The sequence below is a fragment of the Schistocerca piceifrons genome, chromosome 5, assembly GCF_021461385.2.
Source record: "Schistocerca piceifrons isolate TAMUIC-IGC-003096 chromosome 5, iqSchPice1.1, whole genome shotgun sequence".
In the NCBI taxonomy this organism is placed as follows: domain Eukaryota; kingdom Metazoa; phylum Arthropoda; class Insecta; order Orthoptera; family Acrididae; genus Schistocerca; species Schistocerca piceifrons.
In genome coordinates this window covers 40217214-40236642 of record NC_060142.1, presented here as the reverse complement: position 1 = coordinate 40236642, position 19429 = coordinate 40217214, and the positions used below count along the sequence as shown (strand labels likewise).

At 48.6% G+C, this 19429-nt stretch overlaps 1 protein-coding gene across 1 annotated transcript in view; it reads left to right on the top strand.

The window, feature by feature from the left end:
- The window catches only part of LOC124798148, a 292835-nt gene that overhangs the window by 83549 nt on the left and 189857 nt on the right, over nucleotides 1–19429 (top strand). Inside the window, exon 3 of the mRNA XM_047261428.1 lies at nucleotides 14385–14561. Within this exon, the coding sequence (XP_047117384.1) occupies nucleotides 14385–14561 (177 nt within the window). The remainder of the gene's footprint in view (nucleotides 1–14384; nucleotides 14562–19429) is intronic.

The window sequence follows — 19429 nt, the reverse complement described above, 5'->3', positions numbered from 1 at the left end:
AGAGGAAGATGGCGGAGCCGCAGGAATCTAACTGGTCAGAGAAGAGGTGAATAGGGGTTGCCACTTCATGTCGCTACGTTTATGCCAAAACTGGGTGCGAAGACGCATGCGCAAACGCAGCCGCTAGGTGAGCGGCCACTGTCGGGTTCCGCGCTCTCTTCGAGTAATGTTCTCTCCAAGGTGCGCAGGCACGTGCGTAGTGTGATCCTACACGAGCGCTCCGTGTCGGAATGCGCACTCGCGAAGTTAAAATTCAAATGCCTAAATTAATAGAATTAAATGTCACTAGATGTGTCATTCCTCATAAAATGTTTTTTCTGTTTGAAGAAATTAAAAAATCGCATGGCCTCACGCCTTATCCAGTTGAAAGCAGTCGTCACGATTAAGAAGATCTTGCGCTAAACGTATTTCCACCGATTCCTTTATAATCGAATCCCAGAAGGATCTCGTCAACGCCAAGGTTTCCGTGGCAGAGTAATCCATGGAACGTCCTATGGAGATACAATGATCCGTTATGGGTGACTTACTGGGCTGCGAAAGGCGAGTGTGGCGATCGTGTTCAACTCGGCTTTCACGCATAGTGCACGTTGTGTGACCGACACATAATTTCCCACTCTGTCAATGTACACTCCTGGAAACGGAAAAAAGAACACATTGACACCGGTGTGTCAGACCCACCATACTTGCTCCGGACTCTGCGAGAGGGCTGTACAAGCAATGATCACACGCAAGGCGCAGCGGACACACCAGGAACCGCGGTGTTGGCCGTCGAATGGCGCTAGCTGCGCAGCATTTGTGCACCGCCGCCGTCAGTGTCAGCCAGTTTGCCGTGGCATACGGAGCTCCATCGCAGTCTTTAACACTGGTAGCATGCCGCGACAGCGTGGACGTGAACCGTATGTGCAGTTGACGGACTTTGAGCGAGGGCGTATAGTGGGCATGCGGGAGGCCGGGTGGACGTACCGCCGAATTGCTCAACACGTGGGGCGTGAGGTCTCCACAGTACATCGATGTTGTCGCCAGTGGTCGGCGGAAGGTGCACGTGCCCGTCGACCTGGGACCGGACCGCAGCGACGCACGGATGCACGCCAAGACCGTAGGATCCTACGCAGTGCCGCAGGGGACCGCACCGCCACTTCCCAGCAAATTAGGGACACTGTTGCTCCTGGGGTATCGGCGAGGACCATTCGCAACCGTCTCCATGAAGCTGGGCTACGGTCCCGCACACCGTTAGGCCGTCTTCCGCTCACGCCCCAACATCGTGCAGCCCGCCTCCAGTGGTGTCGCGACAGGCGTGAATGGAGGGACGAATGGAGACGTGTCGTCTTCAGCGATGAGAGTCGCTTCTGCCTTGGTGCCAATGATGGTCGTATGCGTGTTTGGCGCCGTGCAGGTGAGCGCCACAATCAGGACTGCATACGACCGAGGCACACAGGGCCAACACCCGGCATCATGGTGTGGGGAGCGATCTCCTACACTGGCCGTACACCACTGGTGATCGTCGAGGGGACACTGAATAGTGCACGGTACATCCAAACCGTCACCGAACCCATCGTTCTACCATTCCTAGACCGGCAAGGGAACTTGCTGTTCCAACAGGACAATGCACGTCCGCATGTATCCCGTGCCACCCAACGTGCTCTAGAAGGTGTAAGTCAACTACCCTGGCCAGCAAGATCTCCGGATCTGTCCCCCACTGAGCATCTTTGGGACTGGATGAAGCGTCGTCTCACGCGGTCTGCACGTCCAGCACGAACGCTGATCCAACTGAGGCGCCAGGTGGAAATGGCATGGCAAGCCGTTCCACAGGACTACATCCAGCATCTCTACGATCGTCTCCATGGGAGAATAGCAGCCTGCATTGCTGCGAAAGGTGGATATACACTGTACTAGTGCCGACATTGTGCATGCTCTGTTGCCTGTGTCTATGTGCCTGTGGTTCTGTCAGTGTGATCATGTGATGTGTCTGACCCCAGGAATGTGTCAATAAAGTTTCCCCTTCCTGGGACAATGAATTCACGGTGTTCTTATTTCAATTTCCAGGAGTGTATTCTGTAGATTCCAGCCATCCGCAGTCCCAGATTATCTTTTCCCGAGCCGAGAGGATCACACGTCTTTGTAGGTTGGTGGAAGATTACTTTGACACAGTGTTTTCTTAATATCCTGCCTAATTTCGACGAAATATTGCCAACAACGCACCTCAGGAACGCCCTGGCGTTAAACCGCTCCTCCTCTCGTTGCTCTTGTGCATGGTCACTTTTCCTCTTCCTTAAGGGTGTACTGATCTGATGTAGAGAATGTCCATTATCTTTGAACACTGACTGTAGATGTTCCAGCTCCTTCGCAAAGCTGTCTCCATCAGACACAACATGCGCCCGGTAGACCAACGTTCAAAGGACGCCTTTAGTTCGTGAAACGTGATGGCAGCTAGGCGCCTGAAGGTACAAGTCTGTATGTGGGGCTAACGGTAAACGGAATGTCCCAATGTTCCACCCACTTTCTGTCTGACCAAAACTTCCAGACAAGGCAGACAGCCGCCCTTCGTGGAAACCGGTGATTTCTTTAATTTCTTCAAACAGAAAACATTTTATAACCAATGACACGTCTAGTGACATTTAATTTTATTAATTTTGACACCTGGATTTTAAACTCGCGACTGATCATTCCGACAGAGAGCGCTTTTGTAGTATAACATTACGCATGCGCCCTGCGCGCCATTTTTTTTTTTTTTTTTTATAGCATGCAGCCCCTCCACGTCCAAAACGACATGACGGCCAGCACAAAAGATCTACTGCCATCTCCACAAAGGGGGTAGCTTCCACTAAACGAGGGCTTCGCAGGATGTGGGTACTGCGATGTTTGCGTACGTCTAGTTATAATTATTCGTTAATACGCACTCATCTGGAGATAGATTGGGCCGAACATTGAACGAAGGGTAGTGATTTGAACAGCAGAGGAAAGAAGTGCAAATGGTTTAAATGGGTCGAAGCACTATGGGACTTACTATCTGACGTCATCAGTCCCCTAGAACTTAGAACTACGTAAACCTAACTAACCTAAGGACATCACACACATCCATGTCCGAGACAGGATTCGAACCTGCGACGGTAGCAGCAGCGCGATTCCGGACTGAAGCGTCTAGAACCGCTCGGCCACAACGGCCGGCAGAGGAAAGAAGTGCCAAGGCAAGAGCCAAGGGGGTAAAATCTTCTGCGATAGTATGGTCGGGTAGTAAGAGCAGTAGCTGACTGCTTGCTGTCTGCGACAGATCGTAGAAGAATGACGTAAGTTGGCAGTGGGTATCATGCAGGTAGATATCTCAGACGCTGTGATGCGTTATCAGTCGGAGGTTATAGCTGGGTTCTGGCGTCAACGTCTCGGCCAGCATCAGCATACCTGTAACAGTTGAGTTCGTCTTTGGTCATTGTCTGGTAGGTCATATCTGGAGTAGTGTAGGCGGTTTGTGCGTTAATGTGTGAGTTGGGGATTGGTTGGGTTGTTTGGGGAAGGAGACCAGACAGCGAGGTCATCGGTCTCATCGGATTAGGGAAGGATGGGGAAGGAAGTCAGCCATGCCCTTTCAAAGAAACCATCCCGGCATTTGCCTGGAGCGATTTAGGGAAATCACGGAAAACCTAAATCAGGATAGCCGGACACGGGATTGAACCGTCATGCTCCCGAATGCGAGTCCAGTGTCTAGCCACTGCGCCACCTCGCTCGGTGCAGTGTGTGAGTTTATCGGCTTCCTTGCAGCTGCCTGTTGGTTGGCTTTGATGGCAGCCGGCACGTCCAATCAATATTGCTGATGTCCAGAGGCAAGTCAATATCGTCACTTGTGAGTTAGCTCGCCACCAGTGGTTAGGTTCAAATGGTTCAAATGGCTCTGAGCACTATGGGACTTAACTTCTGAGGTCATCAGTCCCCTAGAACTTAGAACTACTTCAACCTAACTAACCTAAGGACATCACACACATCCATGCCCGAGGCAGGATTCGAACCTGCGACCGTAGAGGTCGCGCGGTTCCAGACTCAAGCGCCTAGAACCGCTCGGTCACACCTGCCGGTCAGTGGTTAGGTCCTAGCTAACAGTGTCTTTGGTCGCTTCCGCCTATGGGTGTGATCATAGTTCCGCAGAGTAAGGATGAAAGGTTTGTTCGCAGTATTCGAAGAGAGCGCGTATCTCCACAGAGGCCGCTCATGTAGCGGCTGCCTTTGCGCATGCGTCTTATCGCCTATTTTTGGTATAAAAGTAGCGACATGAACTGGCAACCTCCAGTGAAACAGACTCACCTGGAGATGGCTGAATGGTTGTCAGCCGAAATATCGTGGCAGGAAGTAGATGTTATCCGGCTGCAATCCTGAAACTTCATGGAATACTGTTTACGCTGGGAAAATTTCAATAATCACATTTGCTATAGGACTAGGATTGGACGATTTAGCGAGTCAGTCGACGACCGATAACGGGGGGTTGGGTTGTTTGGGGAAGGAGACCGGACAGCGAGGTCATCGGTCTCATCTGATTAGGGAAGGATAGGGAAGGAAGTCGGCCGTGCCCTTTGAGAGGAACCATCCCGGCATTTGCCTGGAGTGATTTAGGGAAATCACGGAAAACCTAAATCAGGATGGCCGGACGCGGGATTGAACCGTCGTCCTCCCGAATGCGAGTCCAGTGTCTAACCACTGCGGAGCGATAACGAGCCAGGGTGTTCGTCATATCAGGAACGTGTGAGCAGTCTTGTACCGCGGCTGTTGTCATTTTGTATGATAGGAATTTCCACAGCATTAACATCATGAACATATAAAAGGACTTGTAAAATTTGGTCACCGAAATTGTTCGTGTAAACATCTTAGTCCGTAACCCATGAAGTTTCTGAAATGCAGCCAGATGACGTTGTCATCTCACCACAATATATTTACGTGTCCGCCCCTGGTAGCTGAGTTGTCAGCGCGACGGAATGTCATACCTAACGGCCCGGGTTTGATTCCCGGCTGGGTCGGAGATTTTCTCCGCTCATGGACTGGGTGTTGTGGTGCCCTTATCATCATCATTTCATCCCCATCGACACGCAAGTAGCCAAAGTGGCGTCAACTCGAAAGTCTTGCATCAGGCGAACGGTCTACCCGACGGGAGGCCCTAGCCACACGGCATTTCCATTTTACGCGATAAAAATCATGAGATACCACGTAATATCGTGTCGGACCTCCATTTACTCGGTGCACTGCAGCAAGTCGACGTGGCATGGACGCAACAAGTCACTGGAAGTCCCACACAGAAATATTGAGCTACGCTGCCTCTACAACCGTCCATAATGGCGAGAGGATTTTGTGCGCTGACTGACCTCTCGATTACGTCCATAAATATTTGACGGGATCCCTTTCGGGCGATGTAGGCGTGCAAATCATTCGCTCGAATTGTCGAGAATGTTCTTTAAAGCAATCGCGAACAATTGTGGTGCGGTGACATGGTATCATTACGTATTTGGGAACAAGTCTATGAATAACTGTGAATTAAGTAGCCGAACATAACTATTTCCAGTCAATGATCGCCTCAGTTGGACCAGAGAATCCATTTCATTCCATGTAAACACAGCCCGCACCATTATGTAGCTACTGCAGCTTGCACACTGCCTTGTTCACGCCTTGGGTCCATGTTTTCGTGGGGTCTGCGCTACACTCATACCCTACCATTGGCTCTTACCAATTGAAATTGGGGCTCATTTGACCATTCCACGGTTCCCCAGTCGTCTGGTGTCAAACCGGTACGGTCACGAGTCCAGGGGAGGCGCTGCAGGCGACGTCGTGCTGTTACCAAAGGCACTCGTGTCCGCTGTGAGAGGTAATGCCTGATATTTGGTATTTTCCAGACGCTCTTGACGCAGTGGATTTCGAAATACCGAATTCCCTGACGATTTCCGAAATGTAATGTGCCATGCTTCCACTTCCACCTACCATTCCGAGTTCAAAGTCTCATTGGAAACCTTTTCATGTGTATCACATGAGTGCAAATGACAGCTCCTCCAATACACTGTCCTTTTATACTTTATGCACACTATACTTCCGTCATCTGTATATGTGATTATTGCTATCCCATTACTTATGACCGAATGAGGTGGCGCAGTGGTTCAAATGGTTCAAATGGCTCGAAGCACTATGACAGTTAACATCTGAAGTCATCAGTCCCCTAGACTTAGAATTACTTAAACCTAACTAACCTAAGGACATCACACACATCCATGCCCGAGGCAGGATTCGAACCTGCGACCGCAGCAGCAGCGTGGTTCCGAACTGAAGAGCCTAGAGCCGCTCGGCCACCGCGGCCGGCACGTGGCGCAGTGGTTAGCACACTGGATTCGCATTCGGAAGGATGACGGTTGAAACACGCGTCCGGCGATTCTGATTTAGTTTTTCCGTTATTTCCCTAAGTCGCTACACACAAATGCCGGGATGGTTACTTTGAGAGGGTGTGGTCGACTTCCTTCCCCATTCTTCCCTAATGCGATGGGACTGATGACCTCCCTATTTGGTCCCCTCTCCCAACCAAGTATGATTTTTGTCACTTGTATGTATTTCGGCTGACAACCATTCAGCCATCTTCAGGTTAGTGCTTTACACTGGAAATTGCTGGTGAATATCGCGAAGATTATACGAAAAATTGGCGCGGAGGCGCATGTGCGTAAGTTACCGCTGCATGAGCGCCCTCTATCCAGTTTAACGCCCCCTCCGAATATATTGTTCCACCTGTGGCACGTAGGCGGTCTGCAGATGATGCTTTTGTAGTGTACGAAGAGCTGTCACGATTTTTGCTGCATCTGAATTCAGTCGACGAGAATATGGAGTTTTCCATGGAAATGGAGAAGGATGACTGTCTATTGCTTCTAGACGTCTTGGTCAGGCCGACAGTGACTGAGTCACTGGGGCATTCCACACATACAGAGCCGCACGAGCAGGCGACCGCTGTTAACAAACTATGGGCGTTGTTCGAACGTTAATGGCACGGGCACATGTTGTGTCTGATAGAGACAGTCCCGCAAAGGAGCTGGAACACTTACAATCTGTTTTAAAAGATACGGATATTCTCGACATCTGATAAGCAGAGCATTGTGGAGGAAGTAACGAGACCTTGCACAAGAGCAAGAGGAGAAGGAGCTGTTCAATTGCAGGGCGTCCCTCCCTTACGTCGGCAACTTTTCCTGAAATTATGCACAAATTTAAGAAAGCATGCCGTTAAAGTTTTCTTCCGTCCATCTTCAAAGACTTGCGCTATTTTCCGTTCAGTAAAGGATGGTCTGGGATTGCGGAAGGCTGGAGTCTATGGAGTACCATGCGTGGCAAAGCCTACATGCACGTTACGTGAAAGGTGTGTTGAGCATCATCGCCACACTCGCTTTTCGCAGAGCAGTAAGTCAGCCATAGCCGAGCACTGTATCTCCACAGGACTTTCTGTATATTATTCCGTCACGGAAATTTTGACCACAACTAGTTTAAAAATGGTTCAAATGGCTCTGAGCACTATGGGACTTAACTTCTGAGGTCATAAGTCCCCTAGAACTTAGAACTATTTAAACCTAACTAACCTAAGGACATCACACACATCCATGCCCGAGGCAGGATTCGAACCTGCGACCGCAGCAGTCGCGCGGCTCCAGCCTGTAGCAACTAGAACCGCTCGGCCAATCCGGCCGGCCATAACTAGTTCCTTCTGCGGTTTAGTTATTGAGGAATCTGTCAAGATACGTTTGGCGGAAGACCTTATCAAATTTGATAGTGGCTTTGAACCGGGTAAGGTGGGGTACGTGTTCATTTCTTTAATATCTTCCGAAAGAAAGTATTTTACGCCTAATGACACGTCCAGTGTCTGTTTCATTAATGCGACATCTGAATTTCAATTCCGTGAGCTCGCATTCCGACACAGTATCACCATTGCGCTGGAGCCTGCGCACTGCAGATGGAGAGATATTCGAAGGCGATAGTGAACTTGGCGGAGGGCCATTCACGCAGCAATAAAGTAAGCGCATGCGCCTCGTCGCCAATTTTCGGTATGAACTTAGAAAAGTGCCGCAGCTCTCTCCAGCGTTAAACACTCACCTGAATATGGCTCAATGATTTCCAGCCGAAATATCGTGGCAAAATGTCGACGTCATCCGGCTGCAAACCCGGAACTTCATGGCATACTCATTATGCTGGGAAAACTTCAAGAATACATACTGGTCCATGCTGACAGGGAACTGAATGATTGGGTACAAGTCGTGGTACAAAAAGCATTCCGGAACGTCACAGGACTACACCTTCTGCATATTGCGTGTTAGACGCCTCGTTGGTCCGTTGGTTCGTCCGACGCTTTGCAGCATTTAGAAAAAAGAAAAATAGTGACCCACTGTACCGCACAACGGTAATTTATGTTGCACTTTATGTTTTGTTTGCCCCATTCAACATGTGCAGCTTTATGCGCCGCTGAGACGTTACCCTCGGACTCAGCAATGGTTCAAACAGCAAGGAGTCGACACAATCCAAAGAAACGACAGAGTTCAGAAGCCCACGTGTGCTTAGGGTTAAAGATGTCCCGTTCTCCCCAATGACACTGTGAACGTGTCACTCTAAGAGAATGTTGTCAAACCCGCTTCTACCCACATTTCGCCTCGTCTTTTGACGTCCCTGCGACGTAGGTCAGAACCGCGAGACCCAGCGTTGAATTCACGCGCTTTTCTTATGGTTGGCAGAGGAAAACATTTCAGACACTCTGCGGTTCAGAATCGACACGGAAAGGTCTGAAGGGTTGGCATAAAGGGCTTCAATGAAAACACCCCCTCCCTTGGGGCGTTGATTCCCACACGTTTCGCCGTGGAAAATGACAGCTTGCAGTGCAATGATGAACAGGACAACGTTATTGACAACGTTCCACGCTGCTGACACCCCTCCCTCCCCTCCCCCCCCCCCGAACGCTTCAGCCATATTATAAGTACACTGTGCACCCGTAAACCCACTGAACATGACCTGACGCATTTGGAATGCAGTGCGGCCTCAATTTTTGGTCTCGTAAAGAGGGTGAAATCACCAGGGGCTGTTCCAAATCATTCGAAGAAATTTAAACGTGATCCGAAGCAGCAAAGGGTGTTTTTGCTTTTTCAGCCCTCCTGTTTCGCACCCTCCTGTGGCACCCTCTCGAAGGGGTGCAACATTGACATGTGTGTGAATAAAACAGCAATGGGTCCCCGTAAGAGTCTCCAATTCGGCAACATTCTGGGTGCCACTCGTACACTTTTGTTGAGCACATTAAAAATGGACCTTTCAGAGATGTCACCACCCATTCAGCTAAATGGTGCCTCGCAGCCGCCACAGCGTCTGCTTGCAGGTGTGGTTTGCCTAACTTCAGGCTCTATATCAGCCACGAGGCTGCAATGGTGTCGAAGTTTCTGAGAGGCACATTTTTAAAGTGCTCAACAAATGTGTGTGGATGGCAGCGAGGCTGTTGCCGAACTGGGAGGTCTTACAGGAACCCATTGACATTTTATTCACGCACATGTCAATGTTGCAGCCGTCTGTTATCACACCACAGGAGGGCGTGAAACAGGAGCGCTGAAAAAGCATAAACGCCTTTTGCTGCTGCGGATCATGTTTAAATTTCGTCGAATGGTTTTGAGCAGTCCCCACCGGTTCTACTGAGTATACCGGAGCTAAAATTGGGACCACACTACACTCCAAATGGATCTGATCACGTTCAGTGAGGTTGCAGCCCAACTATGCTCGTGAGTAGGGCTGAATCGTCTAGTGATGTCAGCAGTGACGACCGCTATCAAGAACGTCATACTGTTGCCTCATCGCACTGCGTAATGTCGTTTTCTACCGCGAAAGTGTTGGAATCGACGCCCCAAGGGGTCATTTCATTGATACCCTTCATGCCACCCCCTGAGGCCTTTTCATTCTATTCTGACTGGGAGTGTGTCTGAAATGTTATCCTGGGTCAGCCATAAGATAACTGCCTGATTTCAACACTGGGGGTCGCAACTATGGCCTCCATCACATAGGTGTCAAAAGAAGCGATGAGATTTTGGTAGAAGGGTGCACAATGACGTACCCATAGTGTTATACGCCCACTATAGCTTTCGGCACAATTGTAGCGAAATTTTCTGCCAATGTGGTATTATTAACCCGCCTTACACCTTCCACGAACTTCTGAGCTGTGGCCTTTTTTTCGCATGGGTCGACACCTTGCTGTCTGAAGCGTCGCTGAACCTGAACCTGGCGTCGCAGTTGAAATGGGAAGCAGTTAGGGGTCTCAAACAAGTGATACTCTTTTGTGTAGTGTAGTAGCTCTATACAGGGTGGAGAAAAATTATGTCACGAAATTTTAACCCTGGATAACTGATGCCAGTAGGAACCAAAATTACTAATGTTGTGTAGGCCGACAACGCACAATTTTTAAACTATGGAAACCTGGGACCACGAGCTCCAATTGGCCGCGGGATTTCTCTGTTGCCGGATGCACTGGACAACGCACGATCGCGAATCTCTCGGGGTCTGGGGGCGAATCTGCCGGGGTCCCGACACATCCATTGTAGTTTTATAATAAGACGTACTGGGAACAAACCCATCAACAGCTGTTAGTTCGCGTACAGAAAGTCTATTACAAATTATGCTGGCCCTGAAAAGGGCCGTTTTTGTAGCTATGACATTGTTTACTTAAAGCAGGTGCTCGAACTGGCGACCCAGTGACTCGACACAAGCTTGGTAACGTCGAATGGTGTTTCACCGAACTCTTTCAAAGATACGTGGCATTGCCTGGGTATGATTGGCGGCACGTTGAATGCGATACATTAATTCTTCTTCGTTCCTAGGTGGTTCGCGTTTGAGTGGGTGAACTGGAACCTTGAAGAACCCCCACAGTAAAAAGTCAGGCGGCGTGAGGTCTGGTGATCGCGGGGGCCACGTCCTACGACCACCTCTGCCCATTACCCAGCCGTCGAAGAGTTCATTTACATACCCGCGCACTGCACGGCTGCTATGTGGAGGAGTCCCATCATGCAGCAACCACTTGCGTAGCCATATGACCAGGGGAACGTCTTCCAACAGGCCGGGTAGAGTTTCTTGCAAAAAGCGAAGGTAATTTACCCCGTTAAGTCGATCAGGTAGACGGACCAGCCCAATCAGATGGTCACCCACAATGCTTGCCCAAATGTTGAGCGAAAATCGTTCCTTGTGACCGTGGACGTGCGTGACGTGAGGATTTTCCCTTGCCCAGTAATGAACGTTTCGAGTGTTGTAAAGGTAAACAACACAATGGCGGGTGAACCGTGAATTTACTTTCAAACTCTTTTCTTAAAGAATTTACTTTATTTACTAGCGATTCATCAAGAACATTAACACATTTAATCACACTAGGTGAGCGTGGAAGTAGTTGCCAGGGAGTAACTGATGAAACTGAAATTACCTTTAACAAATGGGAATTTTATTCATAAAAGCCTTTTCAAAAACAGATTTAAAGTTTATAAGCAGAAAAGCACCTTCGAAATATCAAGTTACAATTTTATTTAGAGGCAGAAAGAACAGTATTGACAGTATGAGCCTTCGGGCTGAGAAGCTTGCCGCTCCCTTTGAACACGGCCGTAGTCACGACCGCTCACAACAACCTCTGGAAGACTACACTGGTGCAAATCTGCAACACGCCAGATTACTTTAAACTAAAAATTTAACACAAACACATTAACTATGCACCCCGTAAGAGGGATGTAAATGGTACAAACACTCACACTAAGAAATTATTTGCCACCGAAAGTACAATTTCTTTTTAAAAGGACTCTTACGGTGGAAGGGTGGCAACTTTATAAAAATGACTATTTAAATAAAACCCATGAAATTCAGACTTACATAAAATGTACAACATGCTCTACATTACACATATACCGCCTCGCAAGATGATAGGCAAGATAAAAAACATTTTTCAGGAATTCAGACTTTACACCTTAATTCTATAAATTCGTTAACACCGAATCCGACAAACATGACAGAGGCAGCTATTAACGTATGGCGGATTGACAGGGGGATTAATGAACAACCCGAACCGCAGATTGCTCTAACTCTCCCCAACTCCACAAGGAAAAAAACGGACCACCCAATTCACAATAACCACTTTCCCGCGGGTGGGCAAACGAAGAAGAATGGTGGGACGACCCCAAAACAAAGCGGCTGGTGACCTCACCAATAAAACAAGTAGAATTTAACAAGTAAATGAAACAACATATCTCCAGTCACTTAACTTCTAATAAACTGCGATTTTTGACGAAGACCTGGCACAGCACCCCCAGCGCTCTCCCGAACCGTCCACTGCCAGCCGCTTCAACAGACGCAGGAAGGCGCGCCGATCTCCCGTCTCACGGCGTCGCTGCTCGCACCGGCCAGCCCGATGTCGTCGTTTCACTCCTGTTGCTCTTGTGTCAACCGCGAAGCCACTACCCCTTTCTATACGGCGTGGCCCACTGGACTCACCTGTGGACCTCACATGCGTCGACGCTCAAGGTGGACAAGTCATCTCGTGTCCCAGTGCGCGACCGACCAACCAACCGTAGCCCGAGCAACTCGAGCAGACCGGCGGCCTAACGAGCAGACTCAGATGCAGGAACTCAGCCCCGACCGGGCGACCACAAGCTGAGTTCTGTTATTGGCGGAGTGGCAAGACTCTCATTTTCTGGCTTTGATCCAAATGACAGACATACTCGCACTCCGACCACAGACACTAACTGCCGCACAAATGCGGACGAGAGACAGACCAGAACCCAGTGACGCGAGACTGACCTAGCCTCACTCCGACTGACCAATGCCGAGCCCATAGCGCCCCTTAAATGCACGTGAACAGGCAACCTTTCCCCTTTCCCACCAGAGGGAGACACCAAAGCTGCGATTGCCACAGCGGCGCCACCGCCAGAAACGGAGGGCGACTGCTTCACACAACGCGCTGCGGCGCGCTCCTCAAAACAGCAATTTTTTTGCCACGGCTCAGCGGGGAAGTCGGGATTTCGTACAAGACGTCGCAGAAACCACCAGCAAAACCCTGCCTGTGTTCATAGTCCGCCACAGGATTTAGGTCTTGGACTGGGTGGAAACTAAATGGGTGCTGGCTGTCATCCCTCAAAACCTCCCAGACTAGCCGATGAGTGACCCCCATGTCGTGTCCAACCACTCGAGTACTTGTCGTAAGTGCTTCCTCGAGAATAGTATCTTCAAATGGAGCATCCCGTCGTGTTCGAGGTCTTCCAGTCTTCCAGCATCACCATGATATCCGCTAACGAGCCTGTTTCGCCAAGTCGCCGGTGAATTGCTGTAAAGGTGTGCTGGGTACCGTTCCTCATACAACAGCCGAGCTTCATATGCATTACCGTCGGCTAGTCCATAAACAATAACCATATTTCGTTGTTCTTAAAACGAATACTGTGCCGCCATGTATGACTAAATCGCAGATGACGTGTGTGTGCTCGGAAGCGAAGCTTACGTGTGAATGCCTCTGACGCGAGGTGGAGACAAACAGCAAGACTGTAGCGACGTAACAAGACTGTTACGCCACTCTAGGTAGCCAATTGAAAGGCACGCGTACACACTCGCCGACGGGCGTCAAGTACTGAAACAGGCTACGTAATTAATGCTATGAAGAAAAGTACGTAGCTGGATTAATACTTATCTTTAATCAATCATTGTGGTACATCGCTCTTGACTATACACAGGAGACTTTAATTACAATCACTGTAAGGCTAATGGCGCCTTGCTAGTTGGTAGCCATTAACTTAGCTGAAGGCTATTCTGTCTCTCGGCTAATGAGAGAGAAAGGCTTCGTACATCTAGTCGCTAGCTAGGTCGTCCGTACAACTGGGGCGAGTGCTTGTTTGTATCACGAGACCCGCCTTGTGGTGGCGCTAGGTCTGCGATTACACAGTGGCGACACGCGGGTCCGACATGTACTAAATGGACCGCGGCCGATTTAAACTACCACCTAGCAAGTGTGGTGTCTGGCGGTGACACCACAAAGACCTATTGGAAACGTGTGCATATCACATTGGGGCAGTGACGGGGCGAGGGTCGTTTGTATGTGTGAACCGACAACCATAGCGCTGCCCGTCAACCGACGAACGGCAACAGGGCAATCCCACGGCCAATCGGAGCGCGTGGCGCCAAGTTTCCGTAGTTTAAAAATGGTGCGTTGTCGACCTACACAACATTAGTAATTTTGGTTGCTACTGGCATCAGCTATCCAGGGTTAAAATTTCGTGACACAATTTTTCTACACCCTGTATGAGCTCTGTAGTTTGCTTGTGTGTGTGTGTGTGTGTGTGTGTGTGTGTGTGTGTGTTCATGAGCATTGGACCTGTTTCCGGCGACTGACGTGTTGCCCACGTGTGCAGAGCGCAACGTGTGCCGGACGGACGCGTGCTACCGGCAGGCGCAGCGCATGGCCGCCATAATGAACCACACGGCGCCGCCGTGCCGCAGCTTCTACGTGACGGCCTGCGGCGGCCTGCAGACCGACCCCCTGCTGCAGGAGTACGACCCGCAGAAGGAGGCCTTCCGGAGGATCGCAGGTGAGTGGCCCGTCTGCCCACGGCGGAGACTTCTTGCCGGGTTAAAAGTGCGCGTCACACAGGGATTCGAACCTGGGACCTTTCCTTTCCATGTTGAGTGCTCTACCGACTGAGCTATCCGAGCACGGGGCGCTGCCGGAACTCATAGCTTTACTTCCACCAGCACCTCACCTCCTATCTTCTAGACTTCCGCGAAAAGGCGAAGGTCCGAGATTCGAGTCTCGGTTCAGCACATTTAATGTGCCACGAAGTTTCAGATAAGTACATACTCTGATCCATAGTGAAAATTCACTCTGGACCTTACAGCTAACTTACAGGGTGATTCAGATAAATCACAACCGCACATAGTCATGATGTTTGTTTTGAAAGTAGTGATGACTTCTCTGCATTGTTGATTTTTTTCCGTGAATAATCAGTCTCCTGACTGGTTCGATGCGACCTGCCACAAATACCTCTTCCGTGCCAACCTCTTCATCTCAGAGTAGCACTTGCAACCTATGTCCTTAATTATTTGCTGGCTGTATTCCAATCACTTTCGTATCTACTGTTTTTAGCCTCTACAGCTCTCTCTGGTACCGTGGAACTTATTCCCTGACGTCGTAACCGATGTCCTATCATCCTGTCTCTTCTTCTTGTCAGTGTTTTCCATATATAGGAGAGCGTCGATTATCCGAAGTAACTGAGGGACATGGGTGTTCGGAAAACTGGTTTGTTCGGATAATCGAACTGTACATGTTTATTTGCCAAAAAGAAGTACTGTACAGTAAATTTATTCATAAAAACAGGCATCTCTTTTAGTATTACAAATTAACGTACAAAGGCAACTTCAGTAACTTCATAGTTTTACAGCTTGTTGATCCATCAGCAGAATCAAGCATTGCTATAAAATTTGGTATGCTCGTCTTTTGTTTTTTTATATCCGTAATTGTCGACTTCCCCACCTTATACTCATTGGATAAAGTGGTTGCAGATTCACCTTCTTCTTACCTTTTAATAATCTCCTACTTGTCCCTCATAGAAAATTCAACACGTTTACGTTTAAGCATTTTGTATCGTCAAGTTCACTTCTTCACGCAGCAGCACACAAGTGGTCGTAACAGAGAACTGAAGGTGACTGCACCGTGAGAAGCTCTTCTTGGGGGCGCGCAATCCTTCAAACTGCGCGGAGCGGCAAGCCTCAACTCTAAGCTGGCGGAGCTCGCAGCTGTTGCTTTGATACTGCCAGTGCGAAGCCGACAGAAGTGTGCTGATTGTTGAAACACAGCGACTGGCGGCTTGGCCTGTCAGCAGCGCCTTGTGAAGGCCCCATTAGAAGCAATGTTCCGCCAGCGGTGGCCCAGTGCGGCGACTACTGTGGAAACTTGGTTTGGGAGTGAGGGGGATGATGGACGGTAGGGTGGGAGAGTAACAGGTGCGAGCGAGTACACAGTTCGGTTAAGCGGTTGTTCGGTTGACCGACGTTCGGATAATCGACGCTCTACTGTATTCCTCTCCTCGCCTCACCGATTCTCCTCAGAACTTCCTCATTCGTTATCTTATCAGTCCACATAATTTATCAACATTCGTCTGTAGCACTTCATCTCAAATGCTTCGATTCTCTCCTGTTCCGGTTTTCCCACAGTCCATGTTTCACTACCATACAATGCTGTGCACCAGACGTACATTCTCAGAAATTGCTTCCTCAAATTAAGGCATATGTTTGATAATAGGAGACCGCTCTTGGCCAGGAATGCCCTTTTTGCCAGTACTAGTCTGTTTTTCATGTCCATCTTTCTCTGTCCGTCACTGGTTATTTTGTTGCCTAGGTAGCAGAATTCCTTAAAATCATCTACTTCATGATCAGCAATCATTATGTTAAATATCTCGTTGTCCTCATTTCTGCTACTTCTAATTACTTTCGTCTTTCTTCGATTTCCTCTCAGTTCGTCTGCTGTACTCATTAGACTGTTCATTCCATTCGGCAGATCTTGCAATTCTTCTTCACTTTCACTGAGGATAGCAATCTCATCAGCGAGTTTTATCATTGATATCCTTTCACCTAGAATTTTAATTCCACTCTTGAACCTTTCTTTTATTTCCACAACCCCTTCTTCGATGTATAGATTGAACAGGAGAGATGAAGGGCTACATCCCTGAGTTACACACTTTTTAATCCGAGCACTTCGTCCTTGGTTTCGCATGTATTATACATTACCTTTCTCTCCCTATAGCTTACCACTATTTTTCTCAGATTTTCGAAATCTTCCACCATTTGACTTTATCGAACGCTTTTTACTGGCGTACAAATCCTGTGAATGTGCCTTGATTTTTCTTTAGCCTTGCTTCCATTGTCAACCGCGAGGTCAGAAATTCCCCTCTGTATTACCCATCTTGTGGCTTTACTTTTCTTAAAGCGAAGCTGATCATCGTTCATAGCGTTGTCTTTCGGAAACGCTGTGAAGTAATGCATCATTCCTCCACGAAACACACACACACACACACACACACACACACACACACACACACACACACACACACACACCCTGGTATCGCTGGTGTTAGGGGGCGGCTACTCAGCCCACCACGATGCTCACACAAGGGCAAAGGGTCGCATCTTTGGAAACTTACTTCGTGGGAAAATCTTACAAGCGGTGCGTTGAGAGGTTCCTCGAGAAATTCCCCGATGTTCCCATTTCAGGAAACAGCGTTTCACGACAATGTCAAACATTTCGACGAAACAGATAGTGTTTATGAAATGTCTCGAAGCCGTCGGCCTGACGTGTTAGCATCGGAATTCACGGAGTGTATTCAGCAGCCTGCTGCGATTTCCCGCTAAATCACTTCAACGGTTGTCTCGACAGCTTGGAGTTTGTTATTCATCCTGCCACAGAGCCAGTAAACGTCCAGTTCGAGTAGTTTAAGAAGTGCGTCCTTTGGACTCAGGAAAGTGTGTCACCTATTGTCACTGGTTTAACAGATTCGCTCTTACGTTTATCAGTAATGAAGCATGATTCCATTTGAATGGATATCTCAACAGCCAGAACGCTTGCATTTGGACTGACAATAATGCTCGAGCGTTGTATGAGAACCAACTTCACCCACAAAAAATTGATGTACGGTGTGCCATATCTAGGCAGCGAATTGATGGACCACTATGCAGTTAGTTCATTCATAAATCAATTAACAGCCATGCTTGAATGAACGTTACTGATAGTTTGAAGAAAGCGGTGCAACGAGTCACATCTCCAATGAAACGATGACGATGCTCCTTGAGTTCTTCGATAATCCATCTGTCACCCCCAAGCTCATCAGACCTGACTTCTCCAAATTTCTTTTTGTTGGACCATTTAAGGAGAAGCTGTACTGCAATAATCCAAGAACGCTGGGGGATTGAAACATTAACATTATCGCAGCTGTAGGGGAAGTCACAGTCGAGGTACTGGCAGATATCCCACAAATGTGTGGGTAAAATTGGTTATCATACAATGCGTGGCCATTATTGAAGGGCCGGCCGGAGTGGCCTTGCGGTTCTAGGCGCTACAGTCTGGAGCCGAGCGACCGCTACGGTCGCAGGTTCGAATCCTGCCTCGGGCATGGATGTGTGTGATGTCCTTAGATTAGTTAGGTTTAATTAGTTCTAAGTTCTAGGCGACTGATGACCTCAGAAGTTAAGTCGCATAGTGCTCAGAGCCATTTGAACCGTTATTGAAGGTCTAAATGCAAGTGTTCTGGCTGCCAACGTATCTATTTAAGTGGAACTGTGCTTCATTACCGATAAACATAAGAATGAATCCGTTAAACCAATGACAATAGGCTACACAAAATAGAGGACAATTTGAGCGTCTTTTATAGAGGTATTTAAATTCATCAAATGATGTTCATAAAGAATATGGCCATAGGTGTTTTAGCTCTAACTTACCTCACTCACCCTGTAATAGTAAACATTTTCTCCACTTAACATGTGTGTGACGATTATCTGCATATACGTCTATGCCATACTGCAGGTGCTCATTGTACACACATCAAAAAAAGTTTGCATCACCTCGGTTCCGATAGTTCCGGAACCTGTATAGAAAACTGGAATAGATATCAACATAAACATCATTTCCGCCCTTGTTATTGCTCATAAAAACCACACATTGCATGTTGTACCACCATACAGCGAGACTTTCAGAGATGGTGGTCCAGATTGCTGTGCACATCGGCACCTCTAATACCCAGTAGCACGTCCTCTTGCGTTGATGCACGCCTCTATTCGTCGTGGCATACTATCCACAAGTTCATCAAGGCACTGTTGGTCCAGTTTGTCCCACTCCTCAACGGCTCTTCGGCGTAGGTCGCTCGGAGTGATTGATGGGTCACGCCGTCCATAATCAGCCCTTTTCAATCTATCCCAGGCATGTTCGATAGGATTCATGTCTGGAGAACATGCTGGCCACAGTCGACACATGTTCTATCCAGGAAACATCTGGTGATCTTGCTGGCCACAGGAATACTTTAATATCACACAGACATGTGCCACATGTGGAAGAGAATTGTCGTGTTGACATAAGCGCACCACGATAGAGCAGCGCGAGAGACAACACATGACGCAGGATGTTCGTTGCGTACCGTTGTGCCGTCAGTTCCCTCAGGTGCTACCAATCCCCCATGGCTGCTGACACTATAACGACCGCATTAAAACCATTGTACCTCTCTAAAACATTGGAAGAGTGGGACATCTCTACAGGCCGCCGCCACACTCGCCAATTAAGATCTTCCTTGGCACTGCAAAACCGTGACTCATCGCCGAATGCTGTTCGACGTCATTCACCAGCAATCCATGCCTCCCGGTCACAACACTTCAGATGCAGCCGTTTCTGTTGCGGTGTTAAAGGCAGCCCACGCAA